Source organism: Prionailurus bengalensis, chromosome A3 (genome assembly GCF_016509475.1).
Source record: "Prionailurus bengalensis isolate Pbe53 chromosome A3, Fcat_Pben_1.1_paternal_pri, whole genome shotgun sequence".
NCBI lineage: Eukaryota > Metazoa > Chordata > Mammalia > Carnivora > Felidae > Prionailurus > Prionailurus bengalensis.
In genome coordinates, this window is record NC_057354.1 from 119,564,984 (window position 1) to 119,585,452 (window position 20,469).

The following is a 20,469-nucleotide window of genomic DNA, read 5'->3' on the forward strand; positions in this document are numbered from 1 at the left end:
TCTCACGGGCCTGCCACCTGCTGTTTCGAGCTCCCCGCCGATGTTCTTGTGGCACAATCGGATCCCTTGGAAGCAGGTCACAGAGCACCATGACTCTTGGGTTCTTCCAGGACAGAGGTATAGGTTTACAGTCAGCACTGTTCCTTGTGACGGCCTCATGAAGCCACCTGGGGATTAGGCCCCTTATCTTGGAAGGAGAGGGCTGAATAGGCAATTACCAAGAGTCTCCCCGATCAGCTGACCAGTCAGGCCCTTCATGGGTCTATTTGCCTTCTCATCTTCTACCCTGGAAAAATCAAGTCCTCTGCTGATGATTGGAGAATGGAAGGAAAGGATGGCCAATCCCCTCCCTCAAAATTTGTTTTATTTGTTTTATTTATTTTTAGTTAATTAATTTTTAACTTACACCCAAGTTAGTTAGCATCTAGTGCAACAATGATTTCAGGAGTAGGTTCCTTGATGCCCCTGACCCATTTAGCCCATCCCCCCTCCCGCCACCCCTCCCGTAACCCTCAGTTTGTTCTCCATATTTACGAGCCTCTTCTGTGTTGTCCCCCTCCCTGTTTTTATATTATTTTTGTGTCCCTTCCCTTACGGTCATCTGTTTTGTCTCTTAAAGTCCTCGTATGAGTGAAGTCGTATGACATTTGTCTTTCTCTGACTGACGAATTCAAAATTTGTTTGAAATTTCAAGTCCAAGTGACATATGCCCCTCCCCCCCCCCATAGAGCCCCAGGTGGGGGACGGGGATGCAGCAGGAATAACACTCCCCTCCCCCACCAACACCATACAGTGACCTCAGTGGTTTCAGGGTTCCCTGCAGGGCCACCCCTCAGCTACAAAAGAGCACCTTCTGGAGCCCTTTTCTTCCCACGCCCCCACCCTTTGCTCCTTTCAACCCTCTGCCCTCCTCCCCTCCCCACCCTTTCCCTCCTGGGTGTCAGAGCTCCAACCAGGGTTGCTCACCATTGTTGGCTCTGCTCAGTAGAGGAAGGTGGAGACTTTGGGTCCTGAGAAGGAGGAGAGGGCAAAAACACTGGCATCACACCTGGGCCTCTGGATAAAAACCATAAAAACTAACCAACTGCTCACATTTGGAAGGTTAATCTCTTGATGGCATATCTTACTGCCTTATTATGCCAAAACTGTGTCTGTCTACTTTCCAGTCTTGAGTTACAGAAAGTGTTCTTATTTTTTAATGGAGGGGGTTAATTGTGGGAAAATCTAATGAGATTTTTTTTTTAAGCCTTTGGCATACAAACTTTCATAGAGGTTAAAACCCTATAAACTACTGTGCAAGAATATTCCAGAAGGACTTGTAGTGCCTGCCTACTCTCTTCACAGGCAACTTCCCAGAGCTAAGTTGATTAGCTATATTTCCTTTTTAGCTCCCTGAAGAAATGGTAATTATTAAACTTCTCCAGAGCTCTGGAGTCTGAGCTTCATTGCCTTTGGCACTTCAAGTTCCAAATAGAAATGCTTACTTTCGTAGTTCAAGTGTTGCTTCAATTAGTAAATATTCAGTCTCCAGTTCTGTATACTTTCTTGGCAATGTTCTCATTGGCACTGAAGTTTTTATTTTTCTTAACATCGTTAGTTTTGATGTGTGGATTCTTCTTGGCCCTTGGAATATTTATAAGACTTTGACGGATACAGTGGATGATCATTTTCATGGTTACAGTTTTTTTTTTATGAAACGGGAACATGATTTTCTTCAGTAAAATCGTGTTTAGAAGTTGCATCGAAGCACAACGATTGAAATACCAAATCTCCAAGATGAGAAGTATAAAAAGTAAGGCCCACAGTTTCACTGGAGGAATGAGCTGAGGTAAATGCTAACACTAGCTTAGCACAGGCTGTTTTGTTGAAACGCAAGTTCGAGAGAGTCAAACGGAACGATCATAAGCATCTACAGGACCCTACCTATTTGGGAGACTTTGAGAAGCCATTTATAACAATAGCTCATATTTTCTAGAGCTTGTTTATGAGGCACTGTGACACACATTATCTCATTTAACCTTCACCCAGCTTTGTGGAGGGATGGTGTTTCCACTTAGAGCTCACTCCGTGAGCCTGCACGGGTGCCTCCTCTCACCCTTGGTCATGTGTAAGGTCTGGGGCTGAATGCCAGCCCAGCCAACCCAAACCTGTGCCTCTTTCTATTTTGTCATGGCCACCCCAATGGGGACTGACACCTCCAAATCCAAAGCAAGAACTGATGGCTTAAAATGAAGGTTCAGGGGGCACCTAGGTGACTCAGTCGGTGAAGCGTCCGACTCCTGACTTTAGTTCGGGTCATGATCTCACAATTCGTGAGATCAAGGCCCACATCAGGCTCTGCACAAACGGTGCAGAACATGAACATTTGTTGAATGAATGAACAACTTAAAAAGGGCTTCCCAGCATAGACGTAAGATTCCAGGGAGCTGGACGCCCCCTGAAAAGACACAGAACCCACAAAACACACAGCATCAAGCCAGCAAAGGTGGCTCAAGTTCCCAAACAGATTAAACAAAAGGGGGAAGCCAGGAATGTGGAAAGGGGGTGTGGGGGGGAATTCCAGAAACACGAAGCACTCTCAGAGGCCCGCAATATTAAAATGAGAGATGCTGGGGCAGGAAATTAAAGGCACATCAATGAAGACATAGAAAGCTTAATCCCTGAGCGCATGAAACCCAGGGAGTGGTTTGCAGCCCTCTAGGCGGTGGAGCCCCGGAGGCTAGGGGAACACTTGAAATCCCTGCGAGCTTTGAAAATACTGATGCCTGGCCCCACTGCCCAAGGTTGGATTGGGCCGGCCTGGAGTTTGGCAGGGACACCAGAGACCCTGGTTTTTAACCAGTGCCTTTCTCCTCCCCGCTGGTAACTGCAACACACACTTCCAGCTTATCCAGCCCATGCCCTTCCTTATAAATGAAGACACTGAGGCTTAGTGGGGAAAAGAGCCCGGGATCCGCAGCAGATTAGAGACAGTGCTCGGGCTGGAACCCAAGTCCGTTGTTGGCTCCCTGCTCCTGGGCCCCGACTCCAGGAGGACGAGCGGCAAGGCTCACGCGGCTTACCTCTGGCCTCCCCCTCTCCCGCCCAAAGGTCAGCATCACTGTGATTGAGGCTCGGCAGCTCGTGGGCTTGAACATGGACCCTGTGGTGTGCGTGGAGGTGGGCGACGACAAGAAGTACACATCCATGAAGGAGTCCACTAACTGCCCCTACTACAATGAGGTCAGTGCCCTGTGGCCCTGGGGGGGGGGATGAGACTTCTCTAAATGTAGCAGGAGGCTGGGCTCCAGCCACCGGCACCCCCCCAAGGCCCACTAGGAGCAGCTGGGAGTCAAGGGGCACGAAGGACTTCCAGCAAGGGGGACCGTGGCCCATGCTGTTACAACTCATTAAGCCCATTTTACACGAGGGGACGTTGAAGGTCCTGAAGAAAGTCCTTGCCCAGATGCTAAGGGCCAGAGTCACCCTGTCTGCCGGGCTGCCTCCATGGTGCCTGAACCTCTGTAGGGATCCTCCCAGAGCACTGGCCTTGACTCTTAGGGCATGAGAGAGAAAAAGCCCACAGGCCCGCACGGCTGGGACACCAGTGCTCAGGAAATCCCCAGCCTCCAGCCCCACGTATCGACCTTCCCAGGAGTCAGGAAATTCCGCCTCCACATCTCTGATCTCACATCAGGGCACATCCCTCACTGGAAAAGCCTCCAACGTAGATAAGAGTCTGCTTTCCCTTAATGGATACGGAGACAGGTGCCCCTGGCCTTCCATGGTTATTTGATGTGGCAAAGCCACGTTTGGCTGACTCAGGGGCTCACCTCGCACCCGCCCCGCACACCTCGTGTTTCGTCCAGCTTGCTTCCTCCGTCCCAAGAAAACAGAGCTGCTCGCCCCACTCTGTGTGTCCCCAGCAAACTCCTACTCACCCTCCAGAGCCCAGGCCAAGTGTCCCTGCCGCGGAGCGGTCCTGCTTGCACTCTCTGGGTCAGAAGTCAATGCACTTCTTTTTCTGTGGCAATAACGTCTCTGAATTGCGGTTGGTCCTTCGTGTCTCTGTCCCTGGTGGACTGGAGGCTCCCGGTCTCCTGCATCACTGTGGCCCAGCCCAGAGCCTGGCGTGTCCCTGGAAGCATTGGGTAACACTTTGCAGATGGTTACTCCCTCCCCGCCCCCCCTCCCCCAGCCCCCCCACCCCCCAGGAGAGAACCAAACATTGCTGAGTATGTGATGCGCTTCAAGCCCATGCCTGGCAACACGGGAGCCGCAAAGATGACAGTTTTTGCCCGAACAGGCCACCGCCTACTTCTAGCCTAGAAACAGCGTCCCAAACCCCATGTTTATATGCACCAAGACTATTCCTTCCGCTCACGTGAATCTTAAATTTGTTCTCCATCACGTTTGTTCTTTTTCACAAACCCAGGTAGCTCTGATTCAACTTCTGTTTCCTCTAAACCAGGGTTTCTCAAACTCATCACTGTGGACATTTGGGGCCGGTTTTTGGTATAAGGGGCTGGACTGTGAATGGTGGGATGTCGAGCGGCATCCCTGGCTCCTACCCACTCGATGCCAGTGGCAACCCCCACCGGTCTCCGGGCCTTGCCACATGTCCCGCCCCATCGCCCCCGTTGAGACCCACCACTGCAAATGATCTTCCCGTGATTCCTCCTGGTCCCAAAGTGGGGCTTTCTTTTCTTTGGCTTCTTGTCCTATGCCATGTTCCTCTTCATCGAACAATATCCCCGGTCCCAGGGGTGTACTACTTCTGGCTAATTCTCCGAGTTGGCAGGAAGCTTCCTTTGACTCCACTGAACGCAAGGGAGGGAGATGAGAACAATCAGCACGACTTAGCAGACCTCTAGGTGGTTAGACAAGGGAAATATGCTCGGGAAACACAAGGAATACGACCACAAGACCACTCCGAGAGTGCAAAATTCTGGTTCTAGCTTGGCTAGCTCGCTCTGCTGGGGCTGACACAGCTCTGAGACAGCTGGCCTAGCCTTCGCCTCCTGCCCAGCTCGAGACCTGTCTTCATGTGGAGGGAGGCTCACGGCCATTGCCCTCCTAGAACAGCCTGACTGCTCAAGTCCAGGCCAAGACCCCTTCTCTGTGGGCACATCTGGTCCAAGTCACTGGCATCTTCCTTCTGCCTAAACCACTCTCCCCTCTGCCCCAGATCCTTCTCTTTCTTCTTCCCATAGAATCTAGCATTACCCAGTCCACTCAGCGCCCCCAACTCTGCCTTCACTTTTCCCTCAGCTCCTCCTTTGCCTATAAGGCGTTCTACTCTTGAATATTCTCTCCGAGTACAACTAGGGGAAACCCCACTGCTCAGGGACAGGAACTAGAAGTCTGTCTGTCTATCCACCCACCCACCCCTCCATCTAGCCATGTCTTTCCCAATCCCACGTGCTTCCTAGTGACCACCCCTTTCTGTCCTCACGCTCACAGTCCAACTATGTGGGCTGTCCCCACTGCCTCTCTTCCCAGTCATGCCTCGATCTCTGCCCCCTGGCTTCACTGAAACTGTCCTCCTCTGGGTCACCAAAGACCATGCGGTCCCTAAGCATAAGTCCACGTGCCTCTCTCTTGACTGCCCAGCCCTTTCCATCCTCTCCACGACCCACCCCCCCCTCCCCTGCCCTGGGGGCCTCTCTGTTCCTTTCCCCTTCTCTCCAGCCCTTCCCCCACTGCCTTTCCTGACATGCTCCTTGTGCCCTCTGCTGCTTCTTGGAGCCCTGCCCTGGACCGGTCCCTTCCCGTTCTCTCCTTGGGTACCGCCCCCAGCCCCAAGGCGTCAGTTGTCACCTGCATGTCTAGATCTCCACCCACCTCTCCAGAGCTTCAGTGCCCCCGGCCAGTGCCACCCGGACATGTTGTGTCACACACAGCAGTTGGCGTGTACGGGGCACTGACCACGTGCACTCATGGGTTGAACGCTCAACAAGGGTCAGCTCGTTCAGTCTTCACGACCAGGTCTCCAAACCCCGCCCCCCCTTTGATGGTGCCCCCCGGGGCAGTTCAACACGGCAGCCCCGAGCACTATCCCAGGGTGGTAAACTGAGACCCAGGGAGGAAACGATTGGCCTAACAGTAAAAACTCGGTCGGTCTGGTTCTAAAGGCAGCACTCTTACCCACAGCGCTCTAGTGTGAGTCCCCAGGAGCCAGGAACAGGCTCTCCTTAGACATTGACCCGAAGGCTGTTGGCAACGTTTCTTCCTTGTCTCTGCCCACACGTTCACCAAAGCAGCGGTCCCTCTGTGCGCTGCCCCCCACTCTCGTTCCTGGCACCGGCACACCAAGGCCAGGAGAAATGGGGCAGGGGGTGAGTGGCAGCTCCCAGCTCAGGGAGGCGGTTCACACCCACCACATTTTACGTTTACAGCGAATTAGGTGCCTTCACAGCCTTATTTTACATTTCAACGCCGCTGAAATCAGGACAGACCTTCTTGGCAGTAGAGCATCGTGGCTTAAGGGCACTGTGTTGCCTGTATTAACTGCACGGTATCTTGGGGTATCTTACCGAGGCTCTGAGCTGGGTGTCATCATCCCCATTTCACAGCTCAGGAAACAGATTCAGACAGCGTGCTGCCCAAAGGCACACAGCTCCCACCTGCCGCGGGGTCAGGGGGGACCAGGGGCGACCACCGCTGCTCGCCTGAACTTCGGGGCTCAGGGGAAATGGCCAGAGTGCGAACGGGCACTGCTAGGAGGGAGGGACTCATCGCTGCCCTAGGCCGTTAGCCGCTGTCCGCTGGGTGAGAGCAGCTCTGGGTCCTTCCCCCTCTAGTACTTCGTCTTCGACTTCCACGTCTCTCCGGACGTCATGTTCGACAAGATCATCAAGATCTCGGTGAGTGGGGAGCCACTAGCTCAAACCGCACCTTCGTGTGCCCTCCAAAAGGACACCCCTCCGGGCGGACCAACCGTTAAAAGGCAGCCCCGTGCCCAGACACACAGCCGGGCTGATTTGGGCCCCTGTCACCTGTTTAGCCAGGTGCCTCTGTGTAGGGTCTGACCTAGTGACCCGTACCTGGCAGTCAGCAAAAATGAGGGCAGGAGAGATTGATGCTGAGCCTCAGCGAGCCATCCCTGCCCTGCCAAATGCCCTCCCGCTTCACCGAAAGGCTCCATGGCCCAGAAAGACAGGTGGTGCCACCATCAGACCACCTCACCCCTACCCCGCGGAAAGCCTCAGCCCTGCCCCACCTGACTGGGGGCTGGTGGTTCTGCCTGGAAGGTGATTCACTCCAAGAACCTGCTGCGAAGCGGTACCCTGGTGGGGTCCTTCAAGATGGATGTGGGAACTGTGTACTCCCAGCCTGGTGAGTATCTGTGCCCACAGCTCAGCAAGTGTGGCACTCACCATCCTTCCTGCCCTGGTGATCCCTGGGCCACGCCTGGCCAGGACCATAAAGTCAGTGTGAGGCCACTGGAGGGGGGGGTGGCATGATGGGGTGCTGCACACGGCCGCCGTGACTACCTGTGTTCAGGCTGCCGGATTCACAGGAGCCCCGCAGGGTAAGGGCATCGCCCCCTTTTTTTGACCTGAGGGGCCCGGGGCTCAGAGAAGCGCTGGGGCTTCCCCCCAGTCACCCAGTCGATCTGGGGCGAAATCAGGCTGTGTGACTCCAGACGCCCACGGAGCCACACTGTCCTCCCCACAAATGCAGCGTGGCGGCTTCTGAGGGATGCGGGGCCCGCCGACCATCCATCGAGGGACCCGGGCCTCCCGAGAACAGCCATGAGGGGCTGTGGGGGCTAGTAGCATTGTGGGTCCCCGCGGGCCGACACTGGATGCGGTTGGTGAGGGAACCCTGAGGGGTGGCCCAGAGGACTCGTGAGGCATGGGCCGGGCAGGGGAGGTGCCCTCAGCCTGCCAGATGATGATGACTGAGCACACGGCCAGCTCGGGAACCACGGGCATCCAAGCCGGCACCCGGCCCCAGCCCGTATCCCTGAAGCGAACCCACCACTCAGGAGGCAATAATGACTCCATTGGGCCCTTGGACAGGGACAATACAATGTCACCCAGAGTGTCATATTTGACCCTCACGAAACAGGGAGGGAGGTAGGCATCAGCGTTCCTTCCCATTTTACAGATGAGACAAGGTGCCACTAAACTATTAAGTTAAATAAATTGGCGATTTCTTCCGGTTCGACCTCGTAGACATTCAGCTGGTGCACGCTCTGTGACTTAGACTAGGGAATCGGAGCCCAGACCCAAAGTGATACACACAAACATCACAAAATCATAGAACACTCAACCTGCAAGAGACCTTAAAACATCTAGTCCAGCTTTTCTATGAAGATGAAGAAACTGAGGCCCAGGGTACTGAAGAGACTTGCCCGGAGCCTCCTGGGAGTAGAACCTGGTCTCCCGGCTGCCCCACAGACCACGGGAGGCCCCACGGACCACGCCAAGGTCCGTGGTCTAGATACCCCAAGCACTGGCGAGCCCCAGATGGTTCGAAAGGAGGAGTGAGGGAGGGGAAGCCTCTCTGAAGGTTCTGTCCGGCAGCTGTGTGCAGGTTGTCCGCAGGGGTGGGCTAGGAAGGCTGCAGGCCAAGAAACCAGTCTGGAGGGTCTTCTCTTCAAAGACACCACACTCAGGGATGCGGGACCTTGTCCCAGCTGCTCGCCCCTCTGGGAGCCTCTGTCTCCTCCTGGCCATGCTGGGGACCGGGGGCCTAAAGACGCTCGGCCCCGCCGCTCTGCAGCTGTCCCAGGGCGGCAGGTGCAATCCCCACCCCTCGCCACTGCAGAGCACCAGTTCCACCACAAGTGGGCCATCCTGTCGGACCCCGACGACATTTCCGCCGGGCTGAAGGGCTACGTGAAATGTGACGTGGCCGTGGTGGGCAAGGGGGACAACATCAAGACGCCCCACAAGGCCAACGAGACAGACGAGGATGACATTGAAGGGTGAGGCTCCCATCCCGCCACAGCCCCTGGACACCTGACCTAATCCTTCCTTTCCCCAGCAGGAGACCCTGGGGAGGACTTGGCCCTCAGACCCCACCCCTCACTTCCCTCACCCATGTCCTCGCCCACCCCCAGACAGCCCAGCTCCTCCAAGAAAGACCGAGGGCAGGGCTGGTCTCGGCGTCCGCAGACTCTCCTCCCAGGAGAGGAAGGACTGAGGTGGTGGGGCGTGGGGGAGGGGGGCCGGGGGGGGCAGGAGTTCACGGAGATTGTTCCAGGCCCCAAAGGTCTGCTGACGCCAGGGCAGGACCGGGGTGCCCAGGCCGGGCCACCACAGCCTTAGCTGTATATACTGGCAGGAACTTGCTGCTCCCCGAGGGGGTGCCCCCCGAACGCCAGTGGGCCCGGTTCTACGTGAAGATTTACCGAGCAGAAGGGCTGCCCCGTATGAACACCAGCCTCATGGCCAATGTGAAGAAGGCGTTCATCGGGGAGAACAAGGACCTGGTTGACCCCTACGTGCAAGTCTTCTTTGCCGGCCAGAAGGTACTGGGGTGCAGGATACAGGAAGCTGGGTTTGGAGTGAGAAGCGTTAGAGGTGCAGGATGATTGGGGGAGGGGTCTGGAGGAGGATGTGGGCAAAATCAGAAGCCGGGTGATGCCTTCGATCCCCCGGTGCATTGGAAGAGAGTGAGAGGTGAGGGGAGCTCCAGCTGAGAGGGGCTGGGGCCAAGGCCAGGTTGGGGGTCCTCCCTGCCTCTGTGTTCTAGACACCAAGAGCTAAGGCAGGAGCATTGAAAGGGAGGAGAGTCTGAGAGGCTGGAATAGGGGAGAGCGCCTGCCGGATATAAGTACACACACACATACACACATGCCACACATACACATACACACATGCATACACATGCATATATACATACCACATATACATACACACATCCCCCCACATGCATACACGTATACCCCACACATGAATACACACATACACATACATACATGTGTGCACACACACAGCACATATACACATATACATGCATACATACAAACACCATCCATACACACACATACACATACACACACCTCAAATGTACACATGCATACATACATACCACATGCCCCGTACACATACACACATCCCACACACGCATGCATACACACGCATATACACATACCACATATACATACACATATCCCACACATACACATACACACATGCACACATGCATATATATACCACATACACACATACACACATGCGTGCACACACACGTAGACATACCATATATACATACACAATCCCACATACACACATACATACACACATGTACACATACCACATATGGATACACACATGCCACACATACACATGCATACACGTATATATGCACATCCCACACACACATGCACACACATGCATATATACATACCATGTGTACATACATAATCCCACATACACATACACATAAATACACACATCACACATACACACATATACACATATCACATACACACACCTCACATGTACACATGCATACACAGACCCACCTACACACATGAATGCGCACATACACATACATATGTGCACATACACATTGCACATATACAGACACCATGCATACACACATATGCACACATATACACATATGATATACACATATACACACCCCAGATGTACACATGCATACACACATACCACATGCATATATACATAGCCCATATACATACATACAATACACATGGGCATGCATACACACGACGCATACACATGCATACCCATGCATATACACATACATATACATACACACTTGCCACACATACACATACACACAAATATGCACACATCACACATACACAGATGCATACATACACTCCACACATACACACATCCTACACGTACACATATGCATGCATACATAATGCACATACACGTATGCATCCACACAGCCCACACATACACACATGCATACACACACATATATACATATCACACACACCCCACGTGTACGCATGTATACATACCCCACACACATGAATGCACACATACATACATGTGTGCACACACACACCATTATATAATATACATGCACATATACAGACACCACAATATACACATTCATATACATACCACATACACATACATACACCCCCCATATACACATGCATACACACACCACACGCACACACAGGCATACACACATACCCCACATACATACACATATACATATGCATACATACACAAACATGTACCCACACACCCCCACACATGCATATACACATATACATGTGCACACATATGCACACCACATAGACACATACACTTGCACACATACACACACCACACATACATATACATATATGCATGCATGTGATATACACACACCACACATATGCGTACATGCACGCACACACACACACACACACACAAACCCTAACCTTTGCTCCCTCCCACCAGGGCAAGACATCAGTACAGAAAAGCAGCTACGAGCCACTGTGGAATGAGCAGGTCATCTTTACAGACCTGTTCCCCCCACTCTGCAAGCGCATGAAGGTGCAGATCCGAGATTCCGACAAGGTCAACGACGTGGCCATCGGCACCCACTTCATTGATCTGCGCAAGATTTCTAATGATGGAGACAAAGGTCAGCAGCAGGAGACTGGGCTGGGGGGAGGGGACTGAACGGAAGGAGGGAGTAAGACCTCCCCCCTCACACCTCCACACCTCCACCATCTCACACTTCAGCCTGAAGAGCCTGGGCATCGTGAGGGCTTGGTCAGCAACCCCTGCCTCAAAGGAAAGTCATGGCTCAGGTCTGCACAGAGCTGACAGAGCCTGCCTGAGCCACGCTGCTTAGGTTTGAACCCCAGCCCTGACAGTTAGTAGCTGTGTGATCTTTGAACCTGTTTTCCCATCTGTAAGATGAAAATCATTATGTGTGTATACATATAGGTTACATATATGTATGTGTGGACTGCTGCCATAGTCCCTATCTACAGACTTGTAGGGACTGACCCCTTCTAGGACCCAGGCACTGAGTACCAGGGATATAGAGCAAGAGAAGTATCCATTCCTGTCCTCATGGTGTTCACTGGGGACTAGAGAGGCGGATGTGCTACCAAATGCTCAAAACCTAAGGCCAAAGGCACAAAAGGCCACATATTATATGATTTCGTGTATACAAAATGTCCAGAATAGGCAAATCCGTAAAACCAGGAAGTAGGTTAGTGGTTGTGGGGGAGGGGAAGTGGGACTAACTGCGAATAGGTACAGGGCTTCTTGGGGGAAGGGGTGCAAGTGTTCTGGAATTAGGTGATGGTTGTACAACACGGTGAATATACTAAAAACCTCCAAAATGCACATTTTAGAACGGCGAACTTTCTATTATGTAAAGGATCACATTTTAAAATGGTGAATTTTATATCCTGTAAAGTATATCTTGATTTTTTTAAATGGTATGATTTGTTTTTTTTTTTTTTAATTTTTTTTTTTTCAACGTTTATTTATTTTTGGGACAGAGAGAGACAGAGCATGAACGGGGGAGGGTCAGAGAGAGGGAGACACAGAATCGGAAACAGGCTCCAGGCTCTGAGCCATCAGCCCAGAGCCCGACGCGGGGCTCGAACTCCCGGACCGCGAGATCGTGACCTGGCTGAAGTCGGACGCTTAACCGACTGCGCCACCCAGGCGCCCCTGTTTTTTTTTTTTAATATGAAATTTATTGTCAAATTGGTTTCCATGCAACACCCAGTGCTCAACCCAACAGGTGCCCTCTTCGATGCCCATCACCCACCCCGCCACTCCCCATCAACCCTCAGTGTATTCTCAGTTTTTAAGAGTCTCTTATGCTTTGTCTCCCTCCCTCTCTAACTTTTTTTTTTTTCCCTTCTCCTCCCCCATGGTCTTCTGTTAAGTTTCTCAGGATCCACATAAGAGTGAAAACATATGGTATCTGTCTCTCTCTGTGTGACTTATCTCCCTTAGCGTAACACTCTCCAGTTCCATCCACGTTGCTACAAAAGGCTATAATTTGTTTTAAACCAGGCGGAACAAAAACCAAACCAACAAAGCACACGCAACAGAACTGGACCCTGTGTCACACAGGAGACCACAAATTCCAACAAACGGGAGAAGTTAGTAGGGACGAGGCGTTGGGCCGGCCTCCCCGGACAGAGGGGGGATCTTCGGAGAGGAAGGGGGAGGTCAGCGGAAGCGGGTGGGATGCCCGGTGAGGTGCCTATCTACACAGGCAGCAAAGGGCCAAAAGGCCACGCTGAGGAGTTTGAGACGAGCTGGCATCCGTCTTTCAAGTAGGCCGTGGGCAGCCCTGCTCCAGATGCCAGGAAGCAGGGAGCGTGACCCAGGGAAGTGCTCCTGGCCAGGGGGAAGGCCGCCCCAAGCCTGCCCACGCACAGCAGACGCGAACTCTCCCTGCAGCCTCCTGTTAGCCGCTCGCCGGCCCGCAGGCTGTCTCTGGCCTCAGACATTTCACGGAGCAAGGCACGGGGTCCTCAGCTCTGCAACCAGGAGGTGCAGGCCGGAGCCCCCACAAGAGGTCCCACCACCCCGGGTGAGCCCCTTGTCCCTCTCCCCGTGGCCCACAGGCTTCCTGCCCACGCTGGGCCCGGCCTGGGTGAACATGTACGGCTCTACACGCAACTACACGCTGCTGGATGAGCACCAGGACCTGAATGAGGGCCTGGGGGAGGGCGTGTCGTTCCGCGCCCGCCTCATGCTGGGCCTGGCGGTGGAGATCCTGGACACCTCCAATCCTGAGCTGACCAGCTCCACGGAGGTGCAGGTGGAGCAGGCCACGCCTGTCTCGGAGGTGAGGTCCCGGGGGCAGGGGGGAGGGGGGCGCTGGGCTGTCCTCCAGAGCCCCCAGCTCAGCCCGCTTCCCGCCATGGCAGCCTGGGCCTGGGCTCTGCCTGTGGCTGTCCTGTCTGCCTCAGAGGGCAAGACCCCATGACGAGGCCTCCTTCCCAGGGAAGCAGGAGCCCGCGCCCTGCTGGGGGCCTCTGTTCCTTCCTACTGCTTGTGCCTGACTCTGCCTGGAGGTCCCCAAACGGAGCCTCATCTCTGCCCTGTTCCTGGCCATGGTGGTCCTTGTCCAGGGATGTCCAGGCCGGAGGGCAAAAGAATTTGGGCCTCGGCACAATGGGGTGGGATGTCCCCCACCATCAGCCCACAAGGCCCGTCTGTAAAGGAGTAGGGAGAAGCCTGGCACCGGGCCCAACATCCTTGCTGAGGTTTGGGGATGGTTTGAACCACCTTCCCCACAGAGCTGCACGGGGAAAATGGAAGAATTCTTTCTATTCGGAGCCTTCCTAGAGGCCTCAATGATTGACCGGAAAAATGGAGACAAGCCAATCACGTTTGAGGTGACCATAGGTGAGTGCTGGGCTCACAGAGGGGTCTTCAGGCCTGGGAACTGCTGGGTAGTGACCGCCAGGCCCTGCACCACAGGCGGGGGCAGGGGAGGGAAACTTTGACCGCTTCCCTTTGCACGTCCTGAAGCACCCACATAGTACCCAGTGTACCTACGCGAGGGCACACACCCGCCCACAGGGGTACCACCTGCAGGGCTGAGCTGTGTTCCGGACATGAGGAAGAAAGTCTTCCCTGCAGAAGGGAGAGGGGACAGAGTAGGAATACAGCCATGCCCGAAGCTGGACCTCGAGCTCAGCGGTCAGCAGGGCCGCTAGCAAGATCTTGGCAAGGGGCGGAGGACGTGGGCGCCTTCCCCTGGCTAGCGTTCTATCGTGTCCCAGCAGGTAGACTCGTGGCACCCTCCCCACTCCCTGATTCACCTCTTCGCTCCCACAAACCCGAAGCAGTGGATCAGCTGGCAGGAGCCTGGGGGGAAAGGACTCTAGGCCCTCACCCGCCGCTTTCTGCCTCCAGGCAACTATGGGAATGAAGTTGATGGCCTGTCGCGGCCCCAGCGGCCTAGGCCCCGGAAGGAGCCTGGGGATGAGGAGGAAGTAGATCTGATCCAGAACTCCAGTGATGAAGATGCCGGTGAGGGTGGGGACCTGGCCTCGGTGTCCTCGACTCCGCCCATGCGGCCCCAGATCACCGACAGGTGAGCCAAGTGCATGGAAGGTCCCGAGAGGCCCTGCCTGCCGCCTCCCGACTCTCACGGCCTGGCCCTCCCACCTCCGGGGGCCCCAGTCCTCAACCCCCCACCTCCTCCCACCCAGGAACTACTTCCATCTGCCCTACCTGGAGCGCAAGCCCTGCATCTACATCAAGAGCTGGTGGCCCGACCAGCGTCGCCGCCTCTACAACGCCAACATCATGGACCACATCGCGGACAAGCTGGTCAGGGCCAGGCTGGGGGCGCGGGGTGCTTCGGAGGGCCTTGCCCAGCTTGGGAGCCTCCCCTGCAACACACAAGGCAGCCTGCCCAGCAGCTTGCCATGGGGAGGGTGGGGGACAGGGGGTGGGGATCGCAGGAATAGCCCCAGCAGGACCTCTGTTCCTGTCCCTGCTCCCATGTCCCGGGAGTGGGCAGAGGGCCCAAGGGCTACCTGGAGTGGAGTCCGGGAGTCCTGGCCCATCTGGTCCTGGTGTCCCCTGGGGGCCGCTGGCCACTCCCTCTGTCTGTGGCCTGCACTGCCCTCCCACCCCCCATCTAGCCCTGAGTTCTGCCCAGTCCCAGCAAGTCCACCGGGACCACAGCCCCACAGCCCAGAGGGGGCTTCTTCCTTCTGGAAGAAACAGAACCTGGGGAATTGGTGGTTTCCGTAAAGTGGCAGGACCCTGGGGAAGGGGGCGGGGGAGCATGGCGCTAGTGAGAGGTCCCAAGTCGCTGGCCCCGCGGTCCCCTTATGCATGGGGGGAGACGTCTGGGGAGGCTGAGGTTGGGGGGCTGGGGCTCAGCATACACCCTCACTCCGTGGCCACAGGAAGAAGGCCTGAACGACGTGCAGGAGATGATAAAGACAGAGAAGTCCTATCCGGAGCGTCGCCTGCGGGGTGTCCTGGAGGAGCTCAGCTGTGGCTGCTAGTGAGACGGGAGGGTGGGGAGCGAGGGGCTGGAAGGGGGGCGCTGGGCAAGGAAGGAGGTATCTGCAGGCCCCCTGCTGGCCCGTGGGCTCCACTGAGCCCTGCCCCCCTTGTCCCCCAGCCGCTTCCTCTCCCTCGCTGACAAGGACCAGGGCCACTCGTCCCGCACCAGGCTGGACAGGGAGCGCCTCAAGTCCTGCATGCGGGAGCTGGTGAGGACACACCGGGGCTGGGGGGGAGGGTGCCGGAGGTGGTGGGGGGACATCTGTCTCCGAGGTCACGGCCACCGGGGCCAGCCCCGTCCACTGTGCAGCATGGCCTGAGCCCCACTCATAGCACCCCCCCCACACACACAGGAGAGTATGGGGCAGCAGGCCAAGACCTTGCGGGCACAGGTGAAGCGGCACACGGTGCGGGACAAGCTGAGGCTGTGCCAGAATTTCCTGCAGAAACTGCGCTTCCTGGCAGACGAGGTGTGGCCCCCGTCAGCGCGCGGAGAGGGGGGTGCCCGTCCCCTAAACCGGAGTGACTAGAGCGGAGAAGGGGTTGCTGCGCAGGAAGAGGCTGGGCAGGACCACCGAGGAGGCCCCTCCTTCTCTGACAGCCCTCAGGGGACGGGGGTGGTGAACGAGCCCTTCGTCCTGTCGCCCTGTCGTGTGTTCTCTCCACTCCACCCGTGGGAGGGGAAGGAGGACCCGGCATCCGGGTCCCCTCTGCTCTGCAGACCCAGGCCTGGCCCTCTGCGGCAGAGGTGCTGAGGGTCAGTCAGGCTCCGTGGCAGGACCCCTCCCTTAGCGGCCCCCGTCGCCCCTGACCCCAGCCTCAGCACAGCATCCCCGACGTCTTCATCTGGATGATGAACAACAACAAGCGCACCGCCTACGCCAGGGTGCCCTCCAAGGACCTGCTCTTCTCCATCGTTGAGGAGGAGCTGGGCAAGGACTGCGCCAAGGTCAAGACGCTCTTCCTCAAGGTGCCAGAAGGGGAGCGAGGCTTGGGGGGGGCGGGGCTAAGGGCCAGGGTTTGCATCTGGCTTCCTTCAAGGGATCAGCCTCCCCTTGGAGGGAGTGGGCCCCCAGCCCTGGGGCTGGCAGGCCTGAGCCCTCAAGTAGCAGGTGCTCAGAGAAGAGCTGGAGAGAACAGCAAGAGGGGGAGGGGGCAGCGCCTGGCCCGCCCCCCGCCCCGCACTCTTCCCACCCCAGCCCCCCTCCCCCGCCCCCCCTCCCGTCCCGTGGGACGGCTTTGGAGGGGCAGGGGCAGCTCTGACCAAGGCCTCTGCCAGGCCCCCCGCCCCTCCCTCACCCCACGGGGCTGGGCAGCTGACCCCACGCCCACCCCCAGCTGCCGGGCAAGCGGGGCTTCGGCTCCGTGGGCTGGACGGTGCAGGCCAAGCTGGAGCTCTACCTGTGGCTGGGCCTGAGCAAGCAGCGCAAGGACTTCCTGTGCGGCCTGCCCTGCGGCTTCGAGGAGGTCAAGGCAGCCCAGGGCCTGGGCCTGCACGCCTTCCCGCCCATCAGCCTGGTCTACACCAGTGAGTGACGGCCCCTGGGCCTGGGCCGCCCCTGGCTCCCAGCCCCGGCTCCGGGAGCCTCAGCCTGCTCTACCCCACAGAGAAGCAGGCGTTCCAGCTCCGGGCCCACATGTACCAGGCTCGCAGCCTCTTCGCTGCCGACAGCAGCGGCCTCTCGGACCCCTTCGCCCGCGTCTTCTTCATCAACCAGAGTCAGTGCACGGAGGTGAGGGCCCGGGGCAGGAGGGAGTGGCTCTGCTCTGGAGGACTGGGGAGCCTGTGAGTGTGTGGGACCTGGAAGAACAGATCAGCCAGCACCCCAGATCCCTGGAGGACAGCCTCGCAGATGTCTGCAGGCCCCCACCACACTCGTAAAGGCTTTAATTGTGGTTGCATCCACCACAGAGGAAAGGAAAGACAAGGGGGTTGGGAGGGGCCCTGGGACCAACATGACACCCCTTTCCCTGGAGTCTCTGGAAGCTGCGGCGACTGGGGGCGACTCGTGCTCATGTATCTGCCTGCACCTCCCCCCACCGCCCATTACCCACCGCCCCACTGCCCGGTGCCGCAGGTGCTGAATGAGACCCTGTGCCCCACCTGGGACCAGATGCTGGTGTTCGACAACCTGGAGCTATATGGCGAAGCCCATGAGTTGCGGGATGACCCCCCCATCATTGTCATCGAAATCTACGACCAGGACACCATGGTACGGGTGGGCTCCGGAACCAGGGACCTACGCCTTCGTCCCTGCGTTGCACCTACCTCGACAGCCACCTCCGGCTGTCTGCACCCAGCACCAGGGTGCTTGTCGGGAAGCTGGGGTGGGGGCGGGTCAGCAGCCACGTGTCTCCTGCCCTGTCACTGCCGGCCAACCCCTTCCCGATGCCGTGGGCCGCCGGGATCTCAGGGAGGAGCTGGGCCAGGGTGTCCCTACCTCCTGCCACAGACCGGCCCAGCTCAGGCCCAGAATCACCAGGACATCTGCCAGCAAGGCCTGCTACCGCCAGCCTGCCCACATCCCTGGGCCCCTCAGCCCCCTGCCCACACCTACTGCAGTCAGCAACGGCCCCACGGCTCTCCATGGGCGCTCTGGAGTGGGCAAGCAAGGATTGAGGCGACCCCTGCAGAGCCGGGGAGCCACCGCTCCAGCTGCTGGGATACCCCGAGAGCCCTGAACTAGACGTAGGACGATCTCACTGCCAGGCCCGAGTCTGCCATTCGCTGCCAGCGTGGCCTTGGCCGAGTCTGCAGTGGGCCCTAAGGCCTGGCGTCCCCATCTGTAAAATGGGGTGATCGCACCCGCCCCTCAGCTGCCGGGGCTACGGCGAGGACTGACAGGGATCCCAGGCGCGAACGTGCGCGGTCAACTCGAGACCTGGGAGGCCACCTCGGTGATTTGTCCCGTCAGGGCAAAGCCGACTTCATGGGCCGGACCTTCGCCAAGCCCCTGGTGAAGATGGCGGACGAGGCGTACTGTCCACCCCGCTTCCCACCCCAGCTCGAGTACTACCAGATCTACCGCGGCAACGCCACTGCCGGGGACCTGCTGGCTGCCTTCGAGCTGCTGCAGGTGGGGCCGCGGGGAGGGGGGCCAGGGCCGGGGGCGGCTATCCTCCCCGTCCCGCCGCGAGGCCGGCTTGACCGAAGCTGGTGGTGGCCCGGGGCATCAGGGGCCCGGGGCATCGGCCATTTCACCTGACAGAGAACTCACGGGGAAGGAGAGTGTGATACTGTGACTCCCATTCCCCAGATTGGGCCTGCAGGGAAGGCAGACCTGCCACCCATCAACGGCCCGGGGGACATGGACCGAGGTCCCATCATGCCTGTGCCCGTCGGCATCCGGCCCGTGCTCAGCAAATACCGAATCGAGGTGAGTGAGGGCTCCGTCGGGGTCCTCCTGTCCCTGCCCTGGACAGGCCCTGCCGTGTCCTGGCTTCCTTGCCCCCTTCACTCTCTTTCCGGCAGGGCTCTTGTGCACACATTACGTGGTTGGCACCCGGGAGACTGAGGGCCTAGCAGGGAAAGTGACTTGTCCAAGGTCACACCCAGAGCCAGCACAGAGCCAAGCTCTCCCCTCCCCCCCCATCCAGTGGCTGCCCAGCCTGCACTGAGTTACACTGCCTCGTTCCGGGACCTTCCCCAGCCCTCCTGTCCTCGCCCCCACACCCACCCTCGCCCCGAAGCGCCTTAGGGACACCTGCCTCTCATCAGCTCTCGGGGCCCTGCCCCTCCAGTCTTGCTGCCCACCCACGGCCCAGTTCCTTCTCAGGGGACCCAGCCCCCCCTCAAACGGCCCCGCTGAGGGGGCTCTCCTCTCCCCCCCGGCCCAGGTGCTCTTCTGGGGCCTGCGGGACCTGAAGCGGGTCAACCTGGCCCAGGTGGACCGGCCGCGGGTAGACATCGAGTGTGCCGGGAAGGGGGTGCAGTCGTCCCTGATCCACAATTACAAGAAGAACCCCAACTTTAACACCCTCGTCAAGTGGTTTGAAGTGGTGGGTGCCGGGCGGGGCGGGGTGCGGCTGGTGTGGCTGGGGGCGGCCCGGCTCCTCGGGGCCCCCCTTGAGCCCGGGCTGCCCTCGGCCCACACCCTCCAGGACCTCCCGGAGAACGAGCTGCTGCACCCGCCCCTGAACATCCGAGTGGTGGACTGCCGGGCCTTCGGCCGCTACACCCTGGTGGGTTCCCACGCCGTCAGCTCTCTGAGGCGCTTCATCTACAGGCCCCCAGACCGCTCGGCGCCCAACTGGAACACCACGGGTACGGCCACACCCCGAAGCCCGGGCCCGGCTGCATCGGCCCATGGGAGGGGCTCCTGCCCGCAGTCCAGGCCTCGAAGCCAAGCCGCCAGCTGGCTCCACAGGGGGCATCCCCAAGTGGGTGTGGGGGAGGCCAGGGGAGGCCCCATCCTGGGGGCCAAGGCTACCTTTGGCCGCCCCTCGCTCTAGAGCCAGAAAGGGCTGGAGCCAGACACACCCTTAGAGGGCCCCGGGGGCAGGAGGCTTCCTCCACCGACTCTTGGAGGAGACCCAAGCCTCC

The 20,469-nt window shown here is 57.6% G+C and overlaps 1 protein-coding gene across 3 annotated transcripts in view; it reads left to right on the plus strand.

Annotated features, from left to right (window-relative positions):
* OTOF (otoferlin) overlaps positions 1–20,469 on the plus strand; it is a 92,925-nt gene that overhangs the window by 57,671 nt on the left and 14,785 nt on the right. For all 3 annotated transcript variants that reach the window (XM_043604352.1, XM_043604350.1, XM_043604351.1), the window contains exons 9-29: positions 3,091–3,222; positions 6,783–6,845; positions 7,233–7,317; positions 8,758–8,917; positions 9,277–9,463; positions 11,370–11,556; positions 13,517–13,740; positions 14,195–14,303; positions 14,817–14,997; positions 15,116–15,236; positions 15,824–15,924; positions 16,045–16,135; positions 16,280–16,396; positions 16,744–16,896; positions 17,265–17,454; positions 17,535–17,659; positions 18,005–18,139; positions 18,842–19,003; positions 19,184–19,303; positions 19,764–19,925; positions 20,028–20,190. In XM_043604352.1, the coding sequence (XP_043460287.1) occupies positions 3,091–3,222; positions 6,783–6,845; positions 7,233–7,317; positions 8,758–8,917; positions 9,277–9,463; positions 11,370–11,556; positions 13,517–13,740; positions 14,195–14,303; positions 14,817–14,997; positions 15,116–15,236; positions 15,824–15,924; positions 16,045–16,135; positions 16,280–16,396; positions 16,744–16,896; positions 17,265–17,454; positions 17,535–17,659; positions 18,005–18,139; positions 18,842–19,003; positions 19,184–19,303; positions 19,764–19,925; positions 20,028–20,190 (2,968 nt within the window). The remainder of the gene's footprint in view (positions 1–3,090; positions 3,223–6,782; positions 6,846–7,232; positions 7,318–8,757; positions 8,918–9,276; positions 9,464–11,369; positions 11,557–13,516; positions 13,741–14,194; positions 14,304–14,816; positions 14,998–15,115; positions 15,237–15,823; positions 15,925–16,044; positions 16,136–16,279; positions 16,397–16,743; positions 16,897–17,264; positions 17,455–17,534; positions 17,660–18,004; positions 18,140–18,841; positions 19,004–19,183; positions 19,304–19,763; positions 19,926–20,027; positions 20,191–20,469) is intronic.